The 19,864-nt window shown below is 41.3% G+C and overlaps 1 protein-coding gene across 3 annotated transcripts in view; it reads left to right on the plus strand.

Annotated features, from left to right (window-relative positions):
- The window catches only part of LOC122795841 (spindle assembly abnormal protein 6 homolog), a 1,219,651-nt gene that overhangs the window by 1,167,604 nt on the left and 32,183 nt on the right, over positions 1-19,864 (plus strand). For all 3 annotated transcript variants that reach the window (XM_044064218.1, XM_044064220.1, XM_044064219.1), the window contains one exon: positions 12,746-12,837. In XM_044064218.1, coding sequence (XP_043920153.1) covers positions 12,746-12,837 — 92 coding nt within the window. The remainder of the gene's footprint in view (positions 1-12,745; positions 12,838-19,864) is intronic.

Raw genomic sequence — 19,864 nt, forward strand, 5'->3', positions numbered from 1 at the left:
GTATGAACCTATGAACCTATGAACCTATGGACTCCTCTCCAGAGTCCCTCACCAAGGACACTGACTTGGAGGAGGGGGAAGACTCCCCCAGATCTCACCCCCGATGATGTCTCCTTTGGAGACATCATGAAAATCATGCACGAGTGAGGGGGGGGGGTCCACCCCCAAGCCTACCTTGGATGAGTCTGTGTTTCTGGAGGCCTTCGGCATGGGCCCGTCTACTTCTTGGGTCCCCCCCATGGACCCATTGGTGGATCTCATCACCTCCCGGGCATGGAAGGAACCGGACACCGTGGAGCCAGTTCAGAAGCACTCAGACAAGATCCTAAGTCGCCCTTCGGACAGACCTAGTTGGAACACAGGGTCCCCTGTAGATGCTATGGTGGTAGCAATGGCCACCAAGAAAGAACTAGCCCAAGAAAGTTCTACGATCCATCTGACAAAGTCCAGGACGATGGATCACCTAGGGAAGTGGGTGTATGCCTCAGCTACCAAGAGAGCTGAATTACTTGGCACATGTTACCAGACTGCAGCTCGTCCTTGTCAAAGAGCTAGCTGAGTCATCCCTGGAGTCCATGTCACTGGAGGATAAGTGCACATTATCCATGTGGATGGCCACACTAAAAATGGTATCCAACATGTCCATGCACCTCCTTTCGCATGCCACCAAAGGAGCGGCAAGGGAGGCTGGGTCTGGCGTTGCCATAAGGCATCATGCTTGGCTCAGGCTGTGTCAGTTCACGGAGCCCTTTAAACGTAATTTGCTAATGCCCCTTATGATGATTCTACCTTGTTTGGGAAGACCGTTCGCGAGACATTGATCCAGAGTGAAAAGGACGGGAAAACACTGTCTGCCGTCAGGATCTGCTTCTCTAACTCTCAACCATCCTTCTCTAGGAATCAGCGAGGGCAAAAGAAAATGTGGTTCCGGAAGTCTCAGTATTCCCGGGACGCTCAGGACTTATCTTCCCCCAGAGGCAGAGGCAGTTTTGATAGATGCTGGCCCAGATGCAGAGGGGGTCCGAGGAATATGGGGTCTTGAACCATTCTTACAGGCCCGCGCAGCAGCCCTGAGGGGTTACCCGACTGCTCTGCTCTGGAGGCATTTGTGGGGGGGGGGTCATATTTCATTGAACCTAACGGCATGGGAGTCCATGTCAACAGACTGTTGGGTGCTTCAGATCATATCCAGAGGCTATTCTATCCCCTTTGTGGATTTCCCTCTTCCACCAAAACACCTCCCAGACATACCACCCATGCAAAGGGAGGTAGCAGAGCTCGAAATAGACAAGCTGCTAAAGAAACTAGTCATCCAACCCTTCCCCCGTGACAGTCCGGATCGGGAATCTACTCCAGGTTCTTTTTGGTGCCAAAAAAGACGGGAGACCTAAGACCTATTCTAGATCTTTCCACCCACAACCTGTCAGTTGCCAAAGAGAAGTTTTGGATAGTCACATTGCAATCCATCCTGCCTTATCTGCAGGTGAAAGACTGGATATGCTCGATAGATCTCTTTACTTTTTCAAGCCAGAGACTACTTTTTGAAGCTGTCAGGCCACCTGGCAATCACCATCAACACAACAAAATCTTCTCTGATCCCAATCCAGGTTCAAGAGTACATTGGAGCAAGGATAGACACTCTGCAAATGAAGGTTTTTCTAACCCCGGAGAGAATTCGGAGCTTATGACTCCATGTGACCCTGGTCATTCAGTCACACCGCCCATCAGCAGAGATGGTACAATGAGCTCTGGGTTCCATGGCAGCCACAATTACCATTCTTCCCTGTGCTCATCTTCATATGCGAGTTCTACAGTGGACATTAGCGGTCCAATGGTCATGGTTAGATCTGCCGTTGACTCATCCAATATGCATCAGTAGGACTGGCAGGGGAGTCCCTCTGGTGGATACATTCCTTGGAACTGGGCGAGGGGCGTCCATTTATTGCAGCTCCTCCCCAAGCCACTGTGACCATGGACACCTCTCAGCTAGGGTGGGGGGGGGGGCATTGCTTGGGAAGGACAGTCCAAGGCACATGGTCCCCGAATGAGATCAAGTTGCATATTAGTGTCCTAGAGATGAGGGCGGTCCTTTTAGCATTGCAGACTTTTCATGCCTTTCCCCCTCTGGGAGTTATTGCAATACAGTCAGACAACATGTCAGTAGTCTGGTTCATCAACAAGCAGGGAGGAACCAGAGCTTGCCCCTTTTGTCGTGAGGCCATGAGAGTGTGGGAATGGGCGAGCTCCACCAATTGGTTTCTGGTAGCAACACACATTCCGGGATGGTCCAACATACTGGCGGACAAACTGAGTAGGACTGTTCTGATGACTTACGAGTGATCTCTGAATCCTTCAGTAGCAGAGCAGTTCTTCCTCGAGTGGGTTTGGCCTTGCTGTGATCTCTTCGCATCTCCTTCCAACAGCGAGTTCTTTGCTCTGAACCTCCCACAGGGAGAGTCTCCCAGAGACACTCTAGTTCATATTTGGCCTCCCGGTCTTCTCTTTGCTTACCCCCCATTGCCTCTTATTTCGAAATTCCTCCAGAAAGCTCGCAGGCTGGGGTGCAAAGTGATCCTCACTGCCCTGTTCTGGCCACGCCAAGTATGCTTTCCCTTCCTCTGATCTCATCTTCTAGCTCCTCCTTGGATCTTAGATCCAATTCTGTATCATCTCTCACCCCCCAGGGGTTACACATCCAAACCTGGACAGTCTGAAGCTCACTCCTTGGTTGCTCCAGTTCCCGTGATAGCTAGGACTCTCCCGGCTTATCTTCTCTGGTCAAAACTATTCTGGTGGCAGCTCACAAATAGTCTGCCAGGAAGCTTTACTGCAGTAAATGGAAGTGTTTTTCCATCTGGGCTTCTCAAAGTGATCTGTATCCTTTCACAACTCCTGTACCAGCGGTGTTGGAATTCTTGGCATATATATTTCATCAAGGTGCTATCTATTCAATGGTGAAAGTTCAATTGGCTGCCATTTCCAACTTTCATATTGGCGAGAACATGGTTTGTTTAGCATCCTCTAAACTTTGTAAAACCTTTATTAAGGGTGCTTTCCTTTTAAGACCCCTTGGTGAAGGATCCTTCCCCCTCCTTGGGACATGGCTTTGGTTTTACAGGCTCTGGTTGCTCCACTCTTTGAGCTGGCTGTGTCAGTGGACCTAAAATTTTTATCCTGGAAAACGGCCTTCCTAGTAGCTATCATTTCAGCTAGGAGGATTTCAGAACTTCAAGCATTGTCTATAAAAGCTCCATATATGGTTTTCCATAAGGACATGGTGTCACTTCATACCAATCCATCCTCTCTTCCCAAGGTGGCTTCTGAGACTAATATCAACCAGCTGATTAATTTACCAGTGTTCTCTCCAAATTTTCAGAACAGGGGTGAATATAAATTGCAGTTGTTAGACGTACATAGACAACTGAGATTTTGCTTACACAGAACTAAGACCTTTCACAAGTCTGACAAGTTGTTTGCGTCTTACTCTAAACCTTTCCTGGGCAAACCAATCTCCAAGGTAACTTTGGCTCGATGGAGCTCTCATTTCTGTATATTTCTGGAATTCTCATTTCTGTATTTCTTCATGTCTTCAAGTATACAAAGACAGGGGTTTGTCATCCCTGGGTCAAGTAAAAGCACATTCTACTAGATCCATGGCTACTTCTGCAGCTTTTTTTGGTCCAGAGTGTCTCTGGATGATATTTGTTCTGCGGCTACTTGGTCCTAGTCTCATAACTTCATTTCTCACTATAAGCTGACATAATATCTAGAAGAGAGAGCATCCTTTGTCTCTGCGGTGCTCTGGAATATCCTTACATGAGGGCCACCCAGGTGTTTAGTAGCTGAGTACTCTGTCCCACAGGTTGAAGAGCAAATGAAGTAAACTACTTCAGATAAAGAAGTTATGTACTCACCATAACATTCCATCTGAGTAGTTGTACTTCATTTGTCTTCAACCGACCCTCCCTCCTTCCCCCTGACCTTATGGTTTATTACTCTGGTAGGTGAGAGAGAGCACCTCTGCAGCTCTCCTGTTCTTACTGGGTAGGTTTGTATATAACCTGTTGTGATAAGGTTTAATTGGGTCCGGCTTAGGTTGATGGTGCAGCAAACTTGATCCGAGGGGAAGGGAGGAGATGGAAGGGTATTATGGGTAAGGGGAGGAGCTTGGAGCTCGGATCAGATGCTGGTGAAACTGCTATCTCGGATCCGATAGGGATCTGTATACTCACAGGTTGAAGACAAATGAAGTACAACTACTCAGATGGAACATTATGGGTGAGTACTTAACTTCATTTTCTTGCATGTTTAAAAGCTTGAAATTTCAAGCATAAGGGGCTACAAATGCTAGAATATAGTCAATAAGTGTATTAAATGTAGGAAGTAGATTTCCTACAAAGGCTTCCATAATCAGAGTATGAGTTGCTTGGGCATGGTACATAACATTACCTCCTCTCTCTGTTGTATTAGATTCAGTTGGAAGACTATCAACATAGAGCCAAATCTCTCCAGGACTACATGAAGAAAAGCTTGGTCGCCATGTCCAGGACTGCATGGCATTAGTCAAGCTGTCCCTATGTGCCTCACTCTTAAAATGAAGGAGAAGTGCCCTTGAGAGAAGGAAATCTGGGAGGCTGATGGCAACCCTAGGCTTCAGGGCAGTTTGTGTTAAGGAATTTTTGCAACCTCCATCTCTCATAACTGTTTGGACCAAAATGTCTAGCATTGCCTTTCAGGAAGCCATTGTACAATTGGATGACCGTACGTACTCTGGAGGTGAAACACTTCAATCTTCTGTCTAGCTGCCTCTCTACAGCCTCTGGTTCCAGCACCCATTTTTGGTAACTGCAGACGAGGGTGGTATTAATTTGATATTTGCTCTCAAGGACAGCTACATGAATAATAATGCTGCTTTGCTCAATAATGACCAAAGATCTCCAAGATGATCAGCTGTCCAAAGTAAGGGCCAAGACGTCCAAGGCTCTGATGTCTGCCTTTCTTGCCTTAGCATGATCTGGGCAAGCCTTCCTCTCATCCCCTCTTAGTACTTGATGAGATTGACTCAGGAGTTTGTTCTATTCAGGAAAACACTGTAACTATCTTCATATAAACTATTGATGTCAGGTTCCGTATTCAAAAATGAAAAAGAGGCATCCCCCTCCCCAAATAATTTCATTCCTCTGACTCAAGGTGGATGAACTGGCATGTGTAGAGCAGCTGTGCCCCCCCCCCCCATCCTTAGATATGAGTGAGACATGGAGAACTTTTTATCTTCTGCTTCTGCTCTAGAGGACTTTTCAGTTGGTGACAGTGAAGGATAAGTCTAAATGAGCATCAGCAGATTTCTGAGATACCCTGGAAAAGGTACAGGGGAGCCTCTGAGCTTAGCAAAGCTAAAACTCTTAGCTGTTCCTCTAGTGAGGAATGAGTAAAGACTTGGAAGATGCTTAGTAGTGGATCTCTGGAGCCAGATTCCCACTCCCCTGCTCCCTGGAGGCCAAACCATTTTAGAAGGTTATTGATTTGTGCAAGTACCTGTATAAGAACTTGAATGCTGTTCTGGCTGTGTTGTCCATGTATTCCAGCAAATAGTTAGCTAGAGTTCCAAATAAGAAGCCACTTCATACGGGTAGGAAAAGAAAGATATTTGACCATTTTGGGAAGAAAGTCTACACGTCTGCCATCCAGGTCTTCAGGCCCTTATTTGCCAAATTCATATGTTAAAGTTCCATAGGACTTCACTGTCCCAAATGAAGGGCAAACCTGAGAAGACAGTGAAGTCAAGAGAGAGATGGTATTAGACTAGTGCTGCTTGACCTTCCAAGTTGCCAGGCACATCACCATAAGTGTGTATTATGCTTTAGATGCATCATGCAGGTTGTCAGCAACAGAGTCAGCCATTAAGAGACATGCCTGGCTGAGGATCCAGCCCCTGCAAGACCATGTAAAAGCACAGCTCTTTAATGCTTCGAGAAATGGATCTGCTTTTTGGTCCATCCTATGAAAGAGGTGTTTAGAAAGATGGAAGAAAAGAAGTTAACTATGCAGTGTGTGAAACAGTTGCTTCATACGTTTGTCCATGAATAACTGTAGAAACTATCCTTCTGAGAGTTGTCCCCTCCACCAGAGTCAAGACGAAGAAATGTAACCAAAAGGGAAAAAAGGCCACTATAAGAGTTAATGGGAAGTTGAGTAAAAAGGGAAATGCAGTGCCCTCAGACTACTTCCCCCAAAAGGAATAAGCATGAATCTTTAATGCTGCCCCCCCCCATCAACCTCACCTCCACAGTTCACGCCCACACAAAATATAGAGGTGAACTAGACTACTTGTAAAAGAGTGTGTGAGATTTATCAGGGCACATAGAATTTTTTTGAATGAGTACAGATTGCAGTTTGTAAAAAAGGTCAAGTTTCCTAGATGTTCACAAATGGTCAGAGAAACTGTGTCTAGCTGTTAGGAAGCTGCTTGCTCTATTCCAGGGTTACATTGCCTCAGCCTCTATTGGCCTGTTGTGCTACTTTGAGCAAGTCAGTTTACCAAACATTGCTCCAGGATAAGTGGAATATTGGACTGATTTTATCAGTGGTCTGAACTGCCTGACTTCCTGTAAACAAAAAACACTTGGTCACACGCCTGATTAAAAGACCTTCTGTGGCAGGGAGCTAACAGAGACTACCAAAACAGGAAGTGGAAACAGGTCTCTACTCAAGATTACTTTGCCATAAAAAAGAGGACCCATGGAGGCCAATCTTAAACTTGGCAAGGCTGAACAACTTCCTAATCATTACAAAATGTATAATGCTAACCTTGTAAGTTATTTTGCCTATCCTCTTTCCTCAAGTCTTCATAGTTTGGATCTGAAAGATGGCTACCTCCACATACATATAAACAGAGCAGACAGGTGGTACCTCAGATTCAAAAGTGGCATCTCACTTCCAGTGTATTACTTTGACTTCTAGGTTATCTGCTGCATCCAGGATTTTTGCAGTGTCTGTCCATCCTTTGCCTTCTGCATAACCAAGAAAAGGCACATCTCTCTCCATCTGGACAACTTCTTGATTCAGGTGCTAACCCCCGGGAAGAGACAGAGCTACAATATAGCCTTACCTGCTTTCAAAATCTAGGACTAATTCTAAACCTGCTCAGATCCTACCTGTTAGACAGTAGGCAAGTCATGTTCCTGAAAACCTTACTGAACTACAGGGCATTTCTTCTCTTGGGAAAAGTTACTACTCTTGACTAGCTATTTCAGTTCCATGGCACAACATACTCACATTACTGCAAGAGATTTTCTCAAAACAGTGGGATACTGGACCTTCTCAGACCTAATGGTCCTCCTAGCAAGGTGTCATGTGAGAAAACTGCAGTGGTACTTGGGAAATAGCTTGAGTGGATGTGTCCAGTCCCTGCACTGCTCCATCCACCTGCTACCCTGCATCAAGAGAGTGCACTATTTAGAGCATACAACAGGTGAACCTCTATTGGGGGGGGTCCCTTTTAAGCTGGTGCCAGACTCTATGGGTCAACATGGATTCCATGGGCAGCTTGTGTGGCACACTCTCAAGGGAATTCAGTATCTAGGGGAACTAGAACAAAATTCTGAGGAAAAATTACATTGTTGTAAGTAAATGACTGTAGTTTTAGCTGGGAAATTCTTCAGAATATTTGACAGCTACTTAACCTATATATCCTGCATATGCTTAAGGCAACACTGCAGTGATGAACATAAGCAAATGGGGGGGGGGGGGGCATGCTTGTATGTATTTTACAGTTTGACCATGGAAGCATAGTACATATATCAGCATATTGCAATCCCTTCTTGGGAAAGCATTCTGATAAATTACTTAAGCAGCACAGAGGCCGATATTCACAAACACATACTGGACAGTGATATATTTCTACTTTTGGTCCTTAGGTGGGGTGTGCCAGTAGAAGATATTTTGCTTCTCCAGAAAACAGGCAGTTCTAAATCTTTTTTTTTTTTTTGCAGCAGGACATCAACTACAGGTGCCTGGGCAGTAGATGCCTTCTCAATAAGCTGACCTATTTTTGTAGACCATTTCCATGGTCCCTGTCCTCCTCGGGTGATATTTTCAGCCTTTCCTCTTCTGTCTACTGTGTTACATCTACTGTGTTACTCAGTCTTTTTTTGGCTAAGGCAGCAATGGTTCTCCCTTTGACTAAGTGTAGTAAGGAGAAAGCCTTAGTGTTGCTTTAGCATGTGAACATCTGGACACAAAACAAATGGTCATGTTAATGTGTGACTCTGAGTAAGTAAGTCACTTAACCAGACAGCATTCCCAGACTGTCTGCAGGTCCTCGTGTGCAAATAGACCCTTAGCTTCCACAAGGATAGGGTAGCACTTTGCACAAGTCTAACATTCATGCACCAAGGTGGTGACAGAATTGCTAGTAAACCAGACCCTCCTGCCTATGTCCTGTCTTATGTCACAGAGCAAGGGAGAATGACTCTTGCATACCCTGGATGTGCATAGGTAGCTGATACTTTCCTTGAGAAGACTGAGATCGAAGACAGACCATCTGTAAATGATTAGCTCATTATATTTGCTCCTGTCACTCATTCCCATGGCAGGACTGTTCTAGGGCATGTCATGACAGCAACTTCTGCCTAGAGCCATGGTAGGATTTCCCATGGCTGTCCTTCAGAGATTACAGTGACCAATACCTTGTCATAACCAGCCATTCACTGGAACATAGGCTCTGGGAATCTTCCCAAATGTTATCTCTACTGCAACAATGAACAACATGATGGACATAGTACTTGTGTTAGGAATTTACCTTAAGTGTAGATGTTCAATTATGTTCAGTGTTGAAGTGATATTTTTCTCCCTCCATTCAATTTCTTCCTTTGATGTGAGCATCCTGGAGATGGAATTGGGTACCCAGTCACCTCTCCATTTACCTTCCCCCTCTCTTTTCATTGCAAGGTGCTCTCCTCGAGCTGACCTAGAAATTGGAGAGGCCATTTTAGGACATTTTCTGTTTGGGTTGCAATACTTATATTCCACCTGGATGGGTCATGTTCAGGTCTCAGCCTCAATCTGTGGAGGTAGTCAAGACAAAAAAGAACTAAAGGTATGGCAGGTGACCTCTTCTACCACAGACATGCTGACATTTGGGTGGGAGGGCATCACCCTGACCTAGAGGGGAAACTTTGCAAGCAGGACCCGACATTGAGCCTTATGCTGCAAGTCCTTGACTATTGAGACTACTGTGACAGTGAACATACTTGAACGTATACAGTTATGGTAAGTTCATAACACAACTGCGCTTTATTTCTAAAATACAATCATAAAGCCATTTTAAACATATGTCATACAAACAAATCTCCACAATTCTCCACAATACCAGTTACTTGTAAAATTCTTGAATTATTTTAAACATAATGTTATATGAATATAAATGAAGTTAAAATTATTTTTAGCAACAGTAATAATTTAACACACAACTGAGCTTTGAACTTAACTCTTTAAACAAAGGCAGTACCCATGAGAAAGAGTACATATTTCTTGTATCTTCCCTGGACTACACTCAATTACCACAATGCAACTGGAACTAACTTAATGTTATATATTATAAAAAATTTGTACAGATGGTAATTTAGTCTGTTGTGTCATAGAATGCATAGTTATGTGTGGCGTAAGATACATTCAGCATGAATCTCACTATTGCATAACTGGTAACTGTATTTTACTAAACAATAAGTACCAAATAAGGAGTCTGAATCGTGCTTCTTTTAAATGAATAACCTGACATCTTTGCAAAAATGCCTTCAAGGCTTGTTATTCAGACTGCAACTGTCCTTTTATAACAAATCATTTGTAACACCTTGCACTAATTACTAAAACTCTTAAAGTAATACACTCACCTGGCTACTTTAAACCAAATGTACCCATCCAGTGTCTGTGCTAAAACCCGTAATATAGAGTATGTCATACTGTATGATCTGTGTATTAATAGTGTCCTTTTTATTTTCTCCATATTTGTTAGAGATGTCACACCAAACTCACATTTAACAAAACCATTCACTGTTTTCTGCATGATACCAATTAATGTGGACCATCACTGTATTTGAAGAGCTACATTTAATTTTGATTACGTGCTCCTGCAGTCTTATTTTCACAGCCTTTTACTGTCTTCCATATGAACCAATATATATATATATAGGCTTACAATTTCAGTAAATTCCATATGTCACATTTTTAATTTCACGGTTGCTTTTGGAATTTAATTTTTATGACCATTAATCTCCCAGCAGTTACCTCCCCCTGTGCAATTGCAAATACTGTATCATCCAAATGTGCATTAACAGTAAAGGGGACCATTGTAAAGGAATCGGATTGGTTATTTTAACTAATCCAGTAAATCAGGGATTCTTGTGTATGAAAACAGCAACTCTTTGTTGTTAACGAAACTGTGATCACTTACCATAATATGCCAATTCTCAGAATGATTTTTGAAAGTATCTGAGAAATGGCTGAAAGTAGTTAAAACTTAAACGTCATCTGAGGTTTCAAAGGCCACCTGTCTAATGCATTGTTTCTTCCTGTTAAAGACTTTATTTTCATAGTGCTTCTATATGCTAGGACTATCCCAAATTCAGCAATTTGGTAAATAGATCACCTTTAATCCTTTCTTGACCTGTATTCCTAGAGGTATTTCTCTGTATTTATTTTGTATTTTTTTTTTATTTGTTAGTGTGTTTGCATTTGATACTTGTTTATTTGGACCGTTTGATTGGTTTCAGTGAAATGTGCTTTCTATCAAACAAAGTAGTCCCATATATATATGTATATATATATATATATATATATATATCAAATATAATTTATATTCGTTTATCTGTTTGTTGATTAAAGTAGTTTTGCCACTTTGACCCGTTGTGACTCACAGCAAGTAAACTTTAATCAATTAAAAATATTTCTTCTTTTCTTAAAACATTTATTTTGAATGAATTCCTAGTTGGCCAGTCCTGTAATATATGAAAAGTATATTGGAATACTTTATAGGCAGAATCCACATCCTGTCGTACTAAATACGGAACAGTGTCATTTGTATAAGTAATAACACTTGAGTGGAACTTTGTTTTTCAGAATATTTTTAATTATGAATTGCAAGGTCCTCAACAGGGAGCTTTTGAGTAGATACCTTTTTTGTTTCACTGTCTAAAGAAATACATCATCTTCTTTTTTAGATTTTCAGTGGCCTTTTCTAAGCCACATTTGTGACTACAGTAAAATATTTATTAAACTGTACAATCTTATTTTTTCACTAGAATCCCATCTTCTGTCTTTGTGATCAGGTACAGATATAGTAGACTCAAGTTCAGTATCCATTTCTTTATAAATTAGACGGCCTTTTGTTAAGACTTTACCCCATTCACTTGTAGGTTTGTGTCGAATCACTATCTTAAATGGATAATTGTAAAATTTGTGAAAGACATTTATCCGTTAACCGTGATACATTCTTTTGTCCTAAAACTTTGAATGTCAAAAATCACGCATATCATTAGAGTCTCATCATTAAAAGCATCAAAAACCTGTTTACATTCATTCTTTAAAGAAAATTTACTTCCACAGCATTTATGTACTTGGGAACATGCAAGTTCTTGGTAACCACACTATATAAACCATTATAGATTATCCCAAAACATTTCTTACCACTAGTCAGTAGCTGGAGCAGGTAAGCATCTGTAATGTAACTCCAAAGATTACCTGACTGCAGTTGTATAACACATTTTCTTACATTTATATTTGAAATTGCCTGCTGCTGATAACATATTTTGCTATCTATTGCTTTATGTTTTGCCTTTGTGTTGAAGTAGACATAAAATAATTGCATAAAGCTGAAATTTATTTCTGCATACAGCCTAAAGCAACATAATTTGAAATGTTTTGCTGTCAGTGGAACTTCGTTTCATTTCCTTTTCTGTAATCTTCTTGTCACTTTATTTCTAAGTATGCATGTTTCAAGGAAATTTTCTGGGAATCTCTTTGGATTGAAAAATATGGATAAAGTATGTTCATAAGTGACAAGTGTGTTCTGATATGTTTCAAAGGCTATTGTGAGCAATAACACTTCAGTTCAAGCCAATGGCTTAAAATCTTCAGAGCCATCTTAAGAGTATTGGCTTGAACTGGAAAATAAGCATAACTATATTACATTGCATGAAGTTACATTTTTTGAAGCAGCTAAGGAATCAGAAAAAAAAACATATATTCTTATAATGTAAAAACACTTGAATTTTAAACGGACGTTTGACCTGAAAATTTAGTTTTGCATGTATCTTTCTCTGTATCTATATAGCTGTCTATATCTGTGTGTATTTCATATATATATATATATATATATATACACACACACACACACACACACACACACACACACACACACACACATGCACACAGAGATATATTAATAGATGTCGATATTGATATATTAATTTGTTAACCAGGTAAACCTATTTGGACACAAGTGTCCTTTTTCAGGGGTGATGTGAGAATACTGTCCGATTAAGTGACTTTATCAGTTGCACAGAAGGTACGTGTAGATCAAAGGAATCAAACCCTGCACTGTTAACAATAGGAAGATTCATACTAATAGCTCAGAGCTGTAACCTTCTAAGCTAACTGCCAAACGTGTTTACATATATGTTTTGTTTGTAGCATATGCTAAAAATGATTTTGCTTAATATTTGCAGTCATGATTTTTGTTTTATTTTAGTGATCCACCTGGCCTAGATATGAAATATCTTCAGAGGCAAGATACCAATATCCCCGTACGAATACAGAAACCAGCTACCCTACCTAGTGCAGGTACACATTTATTATTACTGTTAATGGATCCATTTACTGAGTTTAGTAAATCATGTGCTGCATAATTGAGTCCTTCTTAACTTACCCGATCTGACAGATGTTAAAGATTTTTGTCTTCTTTCTAGCTGCTAAATTTTTAATCCAGAGTATTAACATTTTTAAATTATAAAGCTTTATAGTGCATTCAGTTATTTTATACTTTTTTCAATATTTTTTATATTTGTATTATATATTTTATATTTTTTCGATGCTTTCTTAATACTGCCATGTCTGGATCATTCCGTTCTGTATGGAGACTTACTCTTAGCTTTTGTATCTTTTCAAGCTCTAAACTGATGCATTTCTTTGCAAGTAACAGCATTGTCTACAGTTGAGCTGGTGTTTGGGTGAAAGAGAAAAAATATTAAAGCCTAATTAAACATTAGGGGTTGGGGTCATTCTAGAAAATGTTATTTTGTGTAGCAAGAATAAAATCCTGTATGTGGGGCATCTAGAATGAAATACAGTTGATTTAAGAGTAAGAGTATTAAGCATGCATGTTTGTTAGGCAGTCAGGTATGTTATCAGGTCCCATCAGTGATGTGTACTGTTCATTGTGGAGAGTTAACTTAAGCACGTGTTCGTTGGTTACAGTGGGTGCGGGTTGAGATTCTGTGGGATATGTGAGCTTTGTATAGCTGTTCACTGGGTAGGATTTCCACCAGTTTTGTTTGCTAGTATGTTTGCTATCTCTACTGGATCTAAGTAGGTTGTGCCATTTTGGAAACGTTCTGAGAATTGCTGGGTATTATTCCTTAGTTTCCTGACATAGTTACAAAGGATTTGTAATTGTTTTTAACTTGTAACACTAGTGTAAGTTCATAGGATGTTTGTGTTTTCCTAATGGTATCTTTTTAGTTCTTTTGTTAGCTCTTTAATGTTAACCTTGGCAGTAAACATTATAGAACAAGCCCTAGTCGACCTGCCTCTATAGCTGTTCAGCCTGAGATTATCAGTTGGTTTTGTCCCTGAAGTATGGCACACAGCTGTTGTGAAGTCACTTCATAAAGGTGGACTCCCCGCTGACCCTGGAAACTACAGACCCATTAGCTTGACTAGTCTAATCTGCAAAGTCATGGAACATATTTTAAGGCTTGACCCCCAGCAGTTTGGCTTTAAGAGTAGAGCCTGTCTAGCGAATATGGTCCTTCCTTGAGAATGTACCACAAACTATAGACAGTGGACATGCTGTCTATACAGCATATCATGACCTGGCTAAGACATCATATCACATGCCAACCTAATAAATAAGCTAAATGAGCTCCAAAATGAACCCTGCATAGAAAGCTGAATATCAAACTGGTTTAGGGCTAGAATCCGGGTAGTTAAGGTGGGAAGTGCGTCCTAAGTAAATATAAAGGTGACCAGTGGTATTCTTAGAGCTCCATGCTGGGACTTCAACTGTTCAGCAGCTTCTTCATAGATCTCCAAAGTACAAATGGGGATCTCTGGCTGTACACATTTGCAGATGACAGCAAACTTCTTGTCACGTTCAAGTCATCCTCTCATACGTGGAAGTTCCAACTGGAACTCGTGTCAACAACTGGTGCTCAAAAAAAAAAGAGTTAACATTAAATGTGAAGACATGCAAGTATCATTGTATTTGGTAAACAATCCCTTCATCCTTTTTATAATAAAGACAACGCCTTTCTTTAAAATGAAAGTGTGCTGAGAGGCCTTGCAACTTGGATAAATAATTCCCTTGCCTTTACTATCACGTCCAAACAGTGGTTGGGAAATCCTTTTGTCTTGTACAGCTAATTGCAAAAAATATTTCATCTACATCTAAGGATGTTCTTATCACTCTGTATTCTGCAGTGATATCAAGTACAATGCCCATTTTCAGATATATCCTGTTAGACATGTCAAGCCACTGGAAAGACCCCAGGGCTTCCTAACTAAAAAGAGCTGCTAGGAGAGGATGTAAGCACTGTCCCCTTAATCAGTGGCCTGTAAACTCCCTAGCAATGGTCTGTGCCTTGCCGTTTGGGCAATTTTGTATTCAGTAGTACAAGACCTTTTTGATTTGTAAAGGTATAGCACTTCCACTAACACTATAACCAGGAATTTAAATTTTCTTCAACAAATAAAGCATGGTGAAGAGAGCTTTGACACATTGTTAAAAGTAACATTGGAACAAATGTCAGTACCTTTGAAGGTATCCATAATAAGTTTTCACATGCAAGAGATGGTCAAGGCTAAGTGCATGATGGTGAGGAAACCTAAAGCAGCCACTTCTAAAGTGGTATTATCCTGTACAGAAAACAAAGCCAGATTATGGCCAAATGGGGCCCTAGGCAGGGTAACGTATTGTTACCTACCAATAAAGGCTTGTACAAACCATGCATCCTTTTGTAAATTACTTCTTCATTAATGTTGCTAAGAAATTTTTCCCATCTGATCCCATATTATAAGAAAAACTAAAAAAAAATCCATTGTATTGTTGATATAGTCAACAAATTCTCTTGTTCTACTTTCCGTATTTGTCCATAAAATAAATGTCATCCAGATTTGAGTTTTTCGTATAATATGGGATCAGATATAATTTCCTTCCTTGATGATGTAAATTTGATGAAGAATCTTCATCTCCTTTTGGCTTGTCCAGGTTAGGGGTCACCACAGTGGAATAACCGTCCGCAGAACGATTGGTAGTGAAGTTTTACAGTGTTGAGTTGCCAGCCTGGTGCCCAACCTTCCACAGAAGGCACACACGCACCCACACCTAGGGCCAATTTAGAGTCTCCAATCCACCTAGAGTGTGTCTTTGGGATGTGGGAGGAAACTGGAGCACCTGGAGGAAACACACGCGACCATAGGGAGGACGTGCAGACTCTGGACAGAAGGCACCCCAGCTGAGAATGTAAATTTGATGAAGAATGGGGAACTGAATTGTTTCCAATTATATAAAGGAAACTTTTGCAAATACTTACCTACATTTTCTAAGTTGGCATCCTAAACATCAGAAAAAGGCTGTGTTAAAAGATTAGTTAGACTGACCAGAATGGTTTCAGACACCACAGCCTTTATCAATGAATGTGATGTTATTAATATGTTTGTTAGGAGAGGATACCCTGTAGAATTTCTTAACAGTAAGGAAGAAGTAATTTATAAAAGGATGCATGGTTTGTACAAGTCTTTAATGGTAGGTAACAATCATAATAGGGCTGGAGTTAATTATACGCACTTTACTGGGGACATATTATCGAGTACATTAGATAGAAATTTCAGAAATAATAAAGATTGTTTATTACAGCATATACTTGTAATGATGTTTTTAATCAATTAAAGAAGAACTGGGCCATTTTTACTTGTGATAATAGGGTATTTATTAGGTGTAGGCCATATTATAGCGTATAAAAAAGACAGGCCCTTTAAAAACTTATTAGAGTGGAACATAAGTGATTCTACTAGGAAAAGGGTGGTGTTCAAGTGCGGTAATTGTGCTCAATGTCCTTGTATATTACCCACAAATAAAATAATTATAAATGAAATAGAAATTGAGTTGAGGGGTCATTTCATCTGTGATTCTTCCCAAGTTACCTATATAGCTATCTGCACAGGATGTGCAGCTTTTTTACATGGGGAAAACTAGCAGAAGGTTTAAAGAAAGAGGATATGGACACCTTTTGGATATTAAGAAAAATAATACAAAAATGCTCTCACCAGGCACATGATAGACAGCCATCTCATTCCTTTAAATTTAGTGTTCTTGAGCAAATGAAAAAAGATCACAGGGGGTATGCCACAAATGAACATCTTAACAGATATGAACTAAAATGACAGTTGAAGCTCAATGCTACAAAATACCCTGGTTTCAATGAAACGTGTTGTATTAACTTTTCATTACACTTCCAAGTGTTTTAATTCTAATGAAGTTATAATTGTTGAGCATATATATTAGTCTAGGTTTTTAACATTTTAGAATAAACTGTGTTATTCTTGAGGTTTTGTAGAGAATCATATATATTAAAATATTTGTATGTAGTGCTGCGAGATTCAAGCATACTGATGTCTTTTTAAATGATGACATTTCTAGGATGCATTATTTTGTTTGGTTGCTTTTTAATATGGAGGGATATTTAAATAAATCTTTGGGTTGTGTTTTTTATTCTGATGAATTTTCTACTTTAGAGGAAACGAAAGCGCTTAGTCACTAAATTTGGTGTGGATTCAGTCTGAAACTTCCAAAATGGTGGTCTGTTTATTTGCCTGAAGTGTGAACTATGAGGGAAGTGTTGTTAATTTGTTGGTTCTCCCTGGTTCCAGTGTTTGTTTTTATACACTCCAAAAAAGTCCCCGATAAAGTCGAGTTCTTTGACTTCATCTTCAACTGAGCATCCATACAAAACGTCCAGGTTGGAACTGAAGCTGTCTAGCTTCAAGACTGCCACAGCATCATCTAAAATGTCTTTGTATCCGAAAGTACTTTCTCTGATCCGATACTCTCCGTCTATAGACCCAGCGCCTTCTAGGTTCCCATCTCCCTTCCTTGAGAGACAGTGATCCAAGTCACCAACTATTCCTTCATCTCGTTCTTGCAGGAGTCTTACCAAAGCCGACATGGACAGAATAATGAGGAAGTTTCTCTCAGCACAAATACAGATGAGGGTTCTCCCAGCTCCTACCCCCTTGGGTCAGGAAGTCTTAGCCAGCTCTACTCCAGTACTGGCTCCTTCTCCATTTCAACACTTCGTTTCAGAGTCCTTGGATCTGTGGTTCCAAGTTTGCCGAGACCATCTGGATTAGATCCAAGCACAGTGGTGTCCTTGGTTCCAAGGGTTTCTCTGAGCACCCCAGCTCCGAGTTCAGAGATGAGCGGCTGTTGAAGCTGAAGCGTCCTGGTTGGATCCAAGGTGTTGGAGTCAACTCCAAAGTTTTCAGGGCCATCTCTGCCCCTCAGAGCTACGGCCCTGGACAGCTCGGCTCCAACTTCCATCTTTGGTAGATTTTCAGTGCAGACAGAGCCGATGGGGCAGAAGCATGTCTTCTCAACTTTATCGGCTTCCTTCTCCTTGGGACAGTCAGCTTTTGAGGTAGTTTAGAGAGTGTTCTCTGCTTCAGTGGGATGGGTGTTGTCTTCCCCCCTCAGATCTTCCTATGGCATCTCCTGTATCTCTGCACCGTGAGCCACAGCATTTGACTCCACAAGCGCAGCCAGTCCGAACCCTTCAGACTACCCAGCAGAGTATTTCCATCTTTTCTGACAGTTCCTTGAAACATCTCACTGAGGAAGTTCCCTGGAAGAGAAAGTGCAAAAGGAGACACTTGGATTCCCCACAGGAATCTATCACAGAAGACACTGATTTCAATGAAGGGGAAGGATCCCCTAGATCACAACCTGAAGACATCTCCTTTGGAGACATTCTGGAGATCCTCAAGCAACAAGGTGTTTGGTCTTCCCAAAATCCTTCTCCAGAAGAATCCTTGTTTCTGAAGGCATTTAGGTCTGGCCCATCTTCATCCTGGGTAACTGCCTCCTGATGAGCTCATTGATTTAATTTTACAGTGGGCATGGAAGGAACCTGATACAGTTGAACCTGTCCCCAAGAGACCAGACCAAATTCTGGCACCTCTGGCAGGAGGAGAATACTGGAGAAAGGGAGTACCAGTAGATGCAATGGTCATGGCGGCTGCCACAAAGAAGGAACTTGTGGAGCAAGGGGCAACCTTTGCTCTTAGGTCACTGAACTATTTGGCACATTTCAGTGGATTGCAAAGAGATTATGATAAAGGAGCTATCAAATACTCTTTCAGCGACCGCTGCTGCAGAGACTCAAGCTGTGATGGCCTTGTAGTTGGTAGCCCTTCAGTCCATCTCAAATTCATCCATGAGACTTATCTCTCATGCAGCAGAGGGTACCTCAACTGCTGTTCTGGAGCCTTTCAAGTCTTCTTTTGTCAATGTTCCTTTTGATGAATCTTCCTTATTTGGCCCCAAGGTGAAGGATGCACTCCAGGTTTGAAAAAGATGGAAAGACACTCTCTGCTGTAGGAGTATGTTTTTCGACCCCTCAAAGATCCTTCTCTAGGAATCAATGAGAGGCGCAAAAAATGTGACTCAGAAAATCTCAGGGATTTTCCAAGATCCACGTGGAGAAGGTTCCCCCAGAGGCAGGGGGGAGAGCACTAATGGAAAACGCTGCCCACATGGCAGAGGTGGCCTGAAAAATTAAGGATCTGAAAACACGTTCTCTGAGAGACCCTACCAACACTGCTGAAATGAAGCCTGATTGTCCCCCTCTGGAGGCAGTCAAGGGTCATTTATCCCTGCATCAGTGAGCCTGGCTAGTTATCACAAAGACACTTCGGTGCAGATGATTATTTCCAGAGGTTATATAATTCCCTTTTTTCTTCCACCTCCATCCTTATAAAAGTTTCCCAATGTTCCACCCAATCCGAGGAAAGCAGCAGCACTGGAAATACAAAAGCTGCTAGAAAAATAATGTCATTCAGGAAGTCCCACTGGACCAGAAAGGATCCGGAATTTACTCAAGATTCTTTTTAGTGCCAAAGAAAACCAAGGACTTTAGACCAATTCTGGATCTCAGCATCTTGAACAAGTCATTCGATACTCAAAAGTGTAGGATGGCCACGGTTCAGTCCATCCTGACATTCCTAGGCAAGGGCGATTGGATGTGCTCTATAGACCTTCAGTAGATGTCTACTATCACATAAAAATGAACAGGGGCTCCAGAAGTTTTTTGCGCTTCTGGCAAGGAGCCAGTCATTACCAGTTCTGAGCCTGGCCCTTTGGTCTCGCTACAGTCCCCAGGGTGTTCACTAAATGCATGGCAGTGGTGGCAGCTCACATGAGACTGCAGGAGTTTCATGTGTTTCCGTATTTAGACAACTAGCTCATTACCACTCCGACCAGGCATCTACTCATAATAGTGAGAGACCAGGTACTCCAAACTTGCTTCCTTCTGGAAATTGCAACAAATTCTCAGTTGCAACCATCTCAAACACGGGAATTCCTAGGGGCCAATGT

The sequence above is a fragment of the Protopterus annectens genome, chromosome 2.part2, assembly GCF_019279795.1.
Source record: "Protopterus annectens isolate FY-2018-M chromosome 2.part2, PAN1.0, whole genome shotgun sequence".
Classification (NCBI taxonomy): domain Eukaryota; kingdom Metazoa; phylum Chordata; order Ceratodontiformes; family Protopteridae; genus Protopterus; species Protopterus annectens.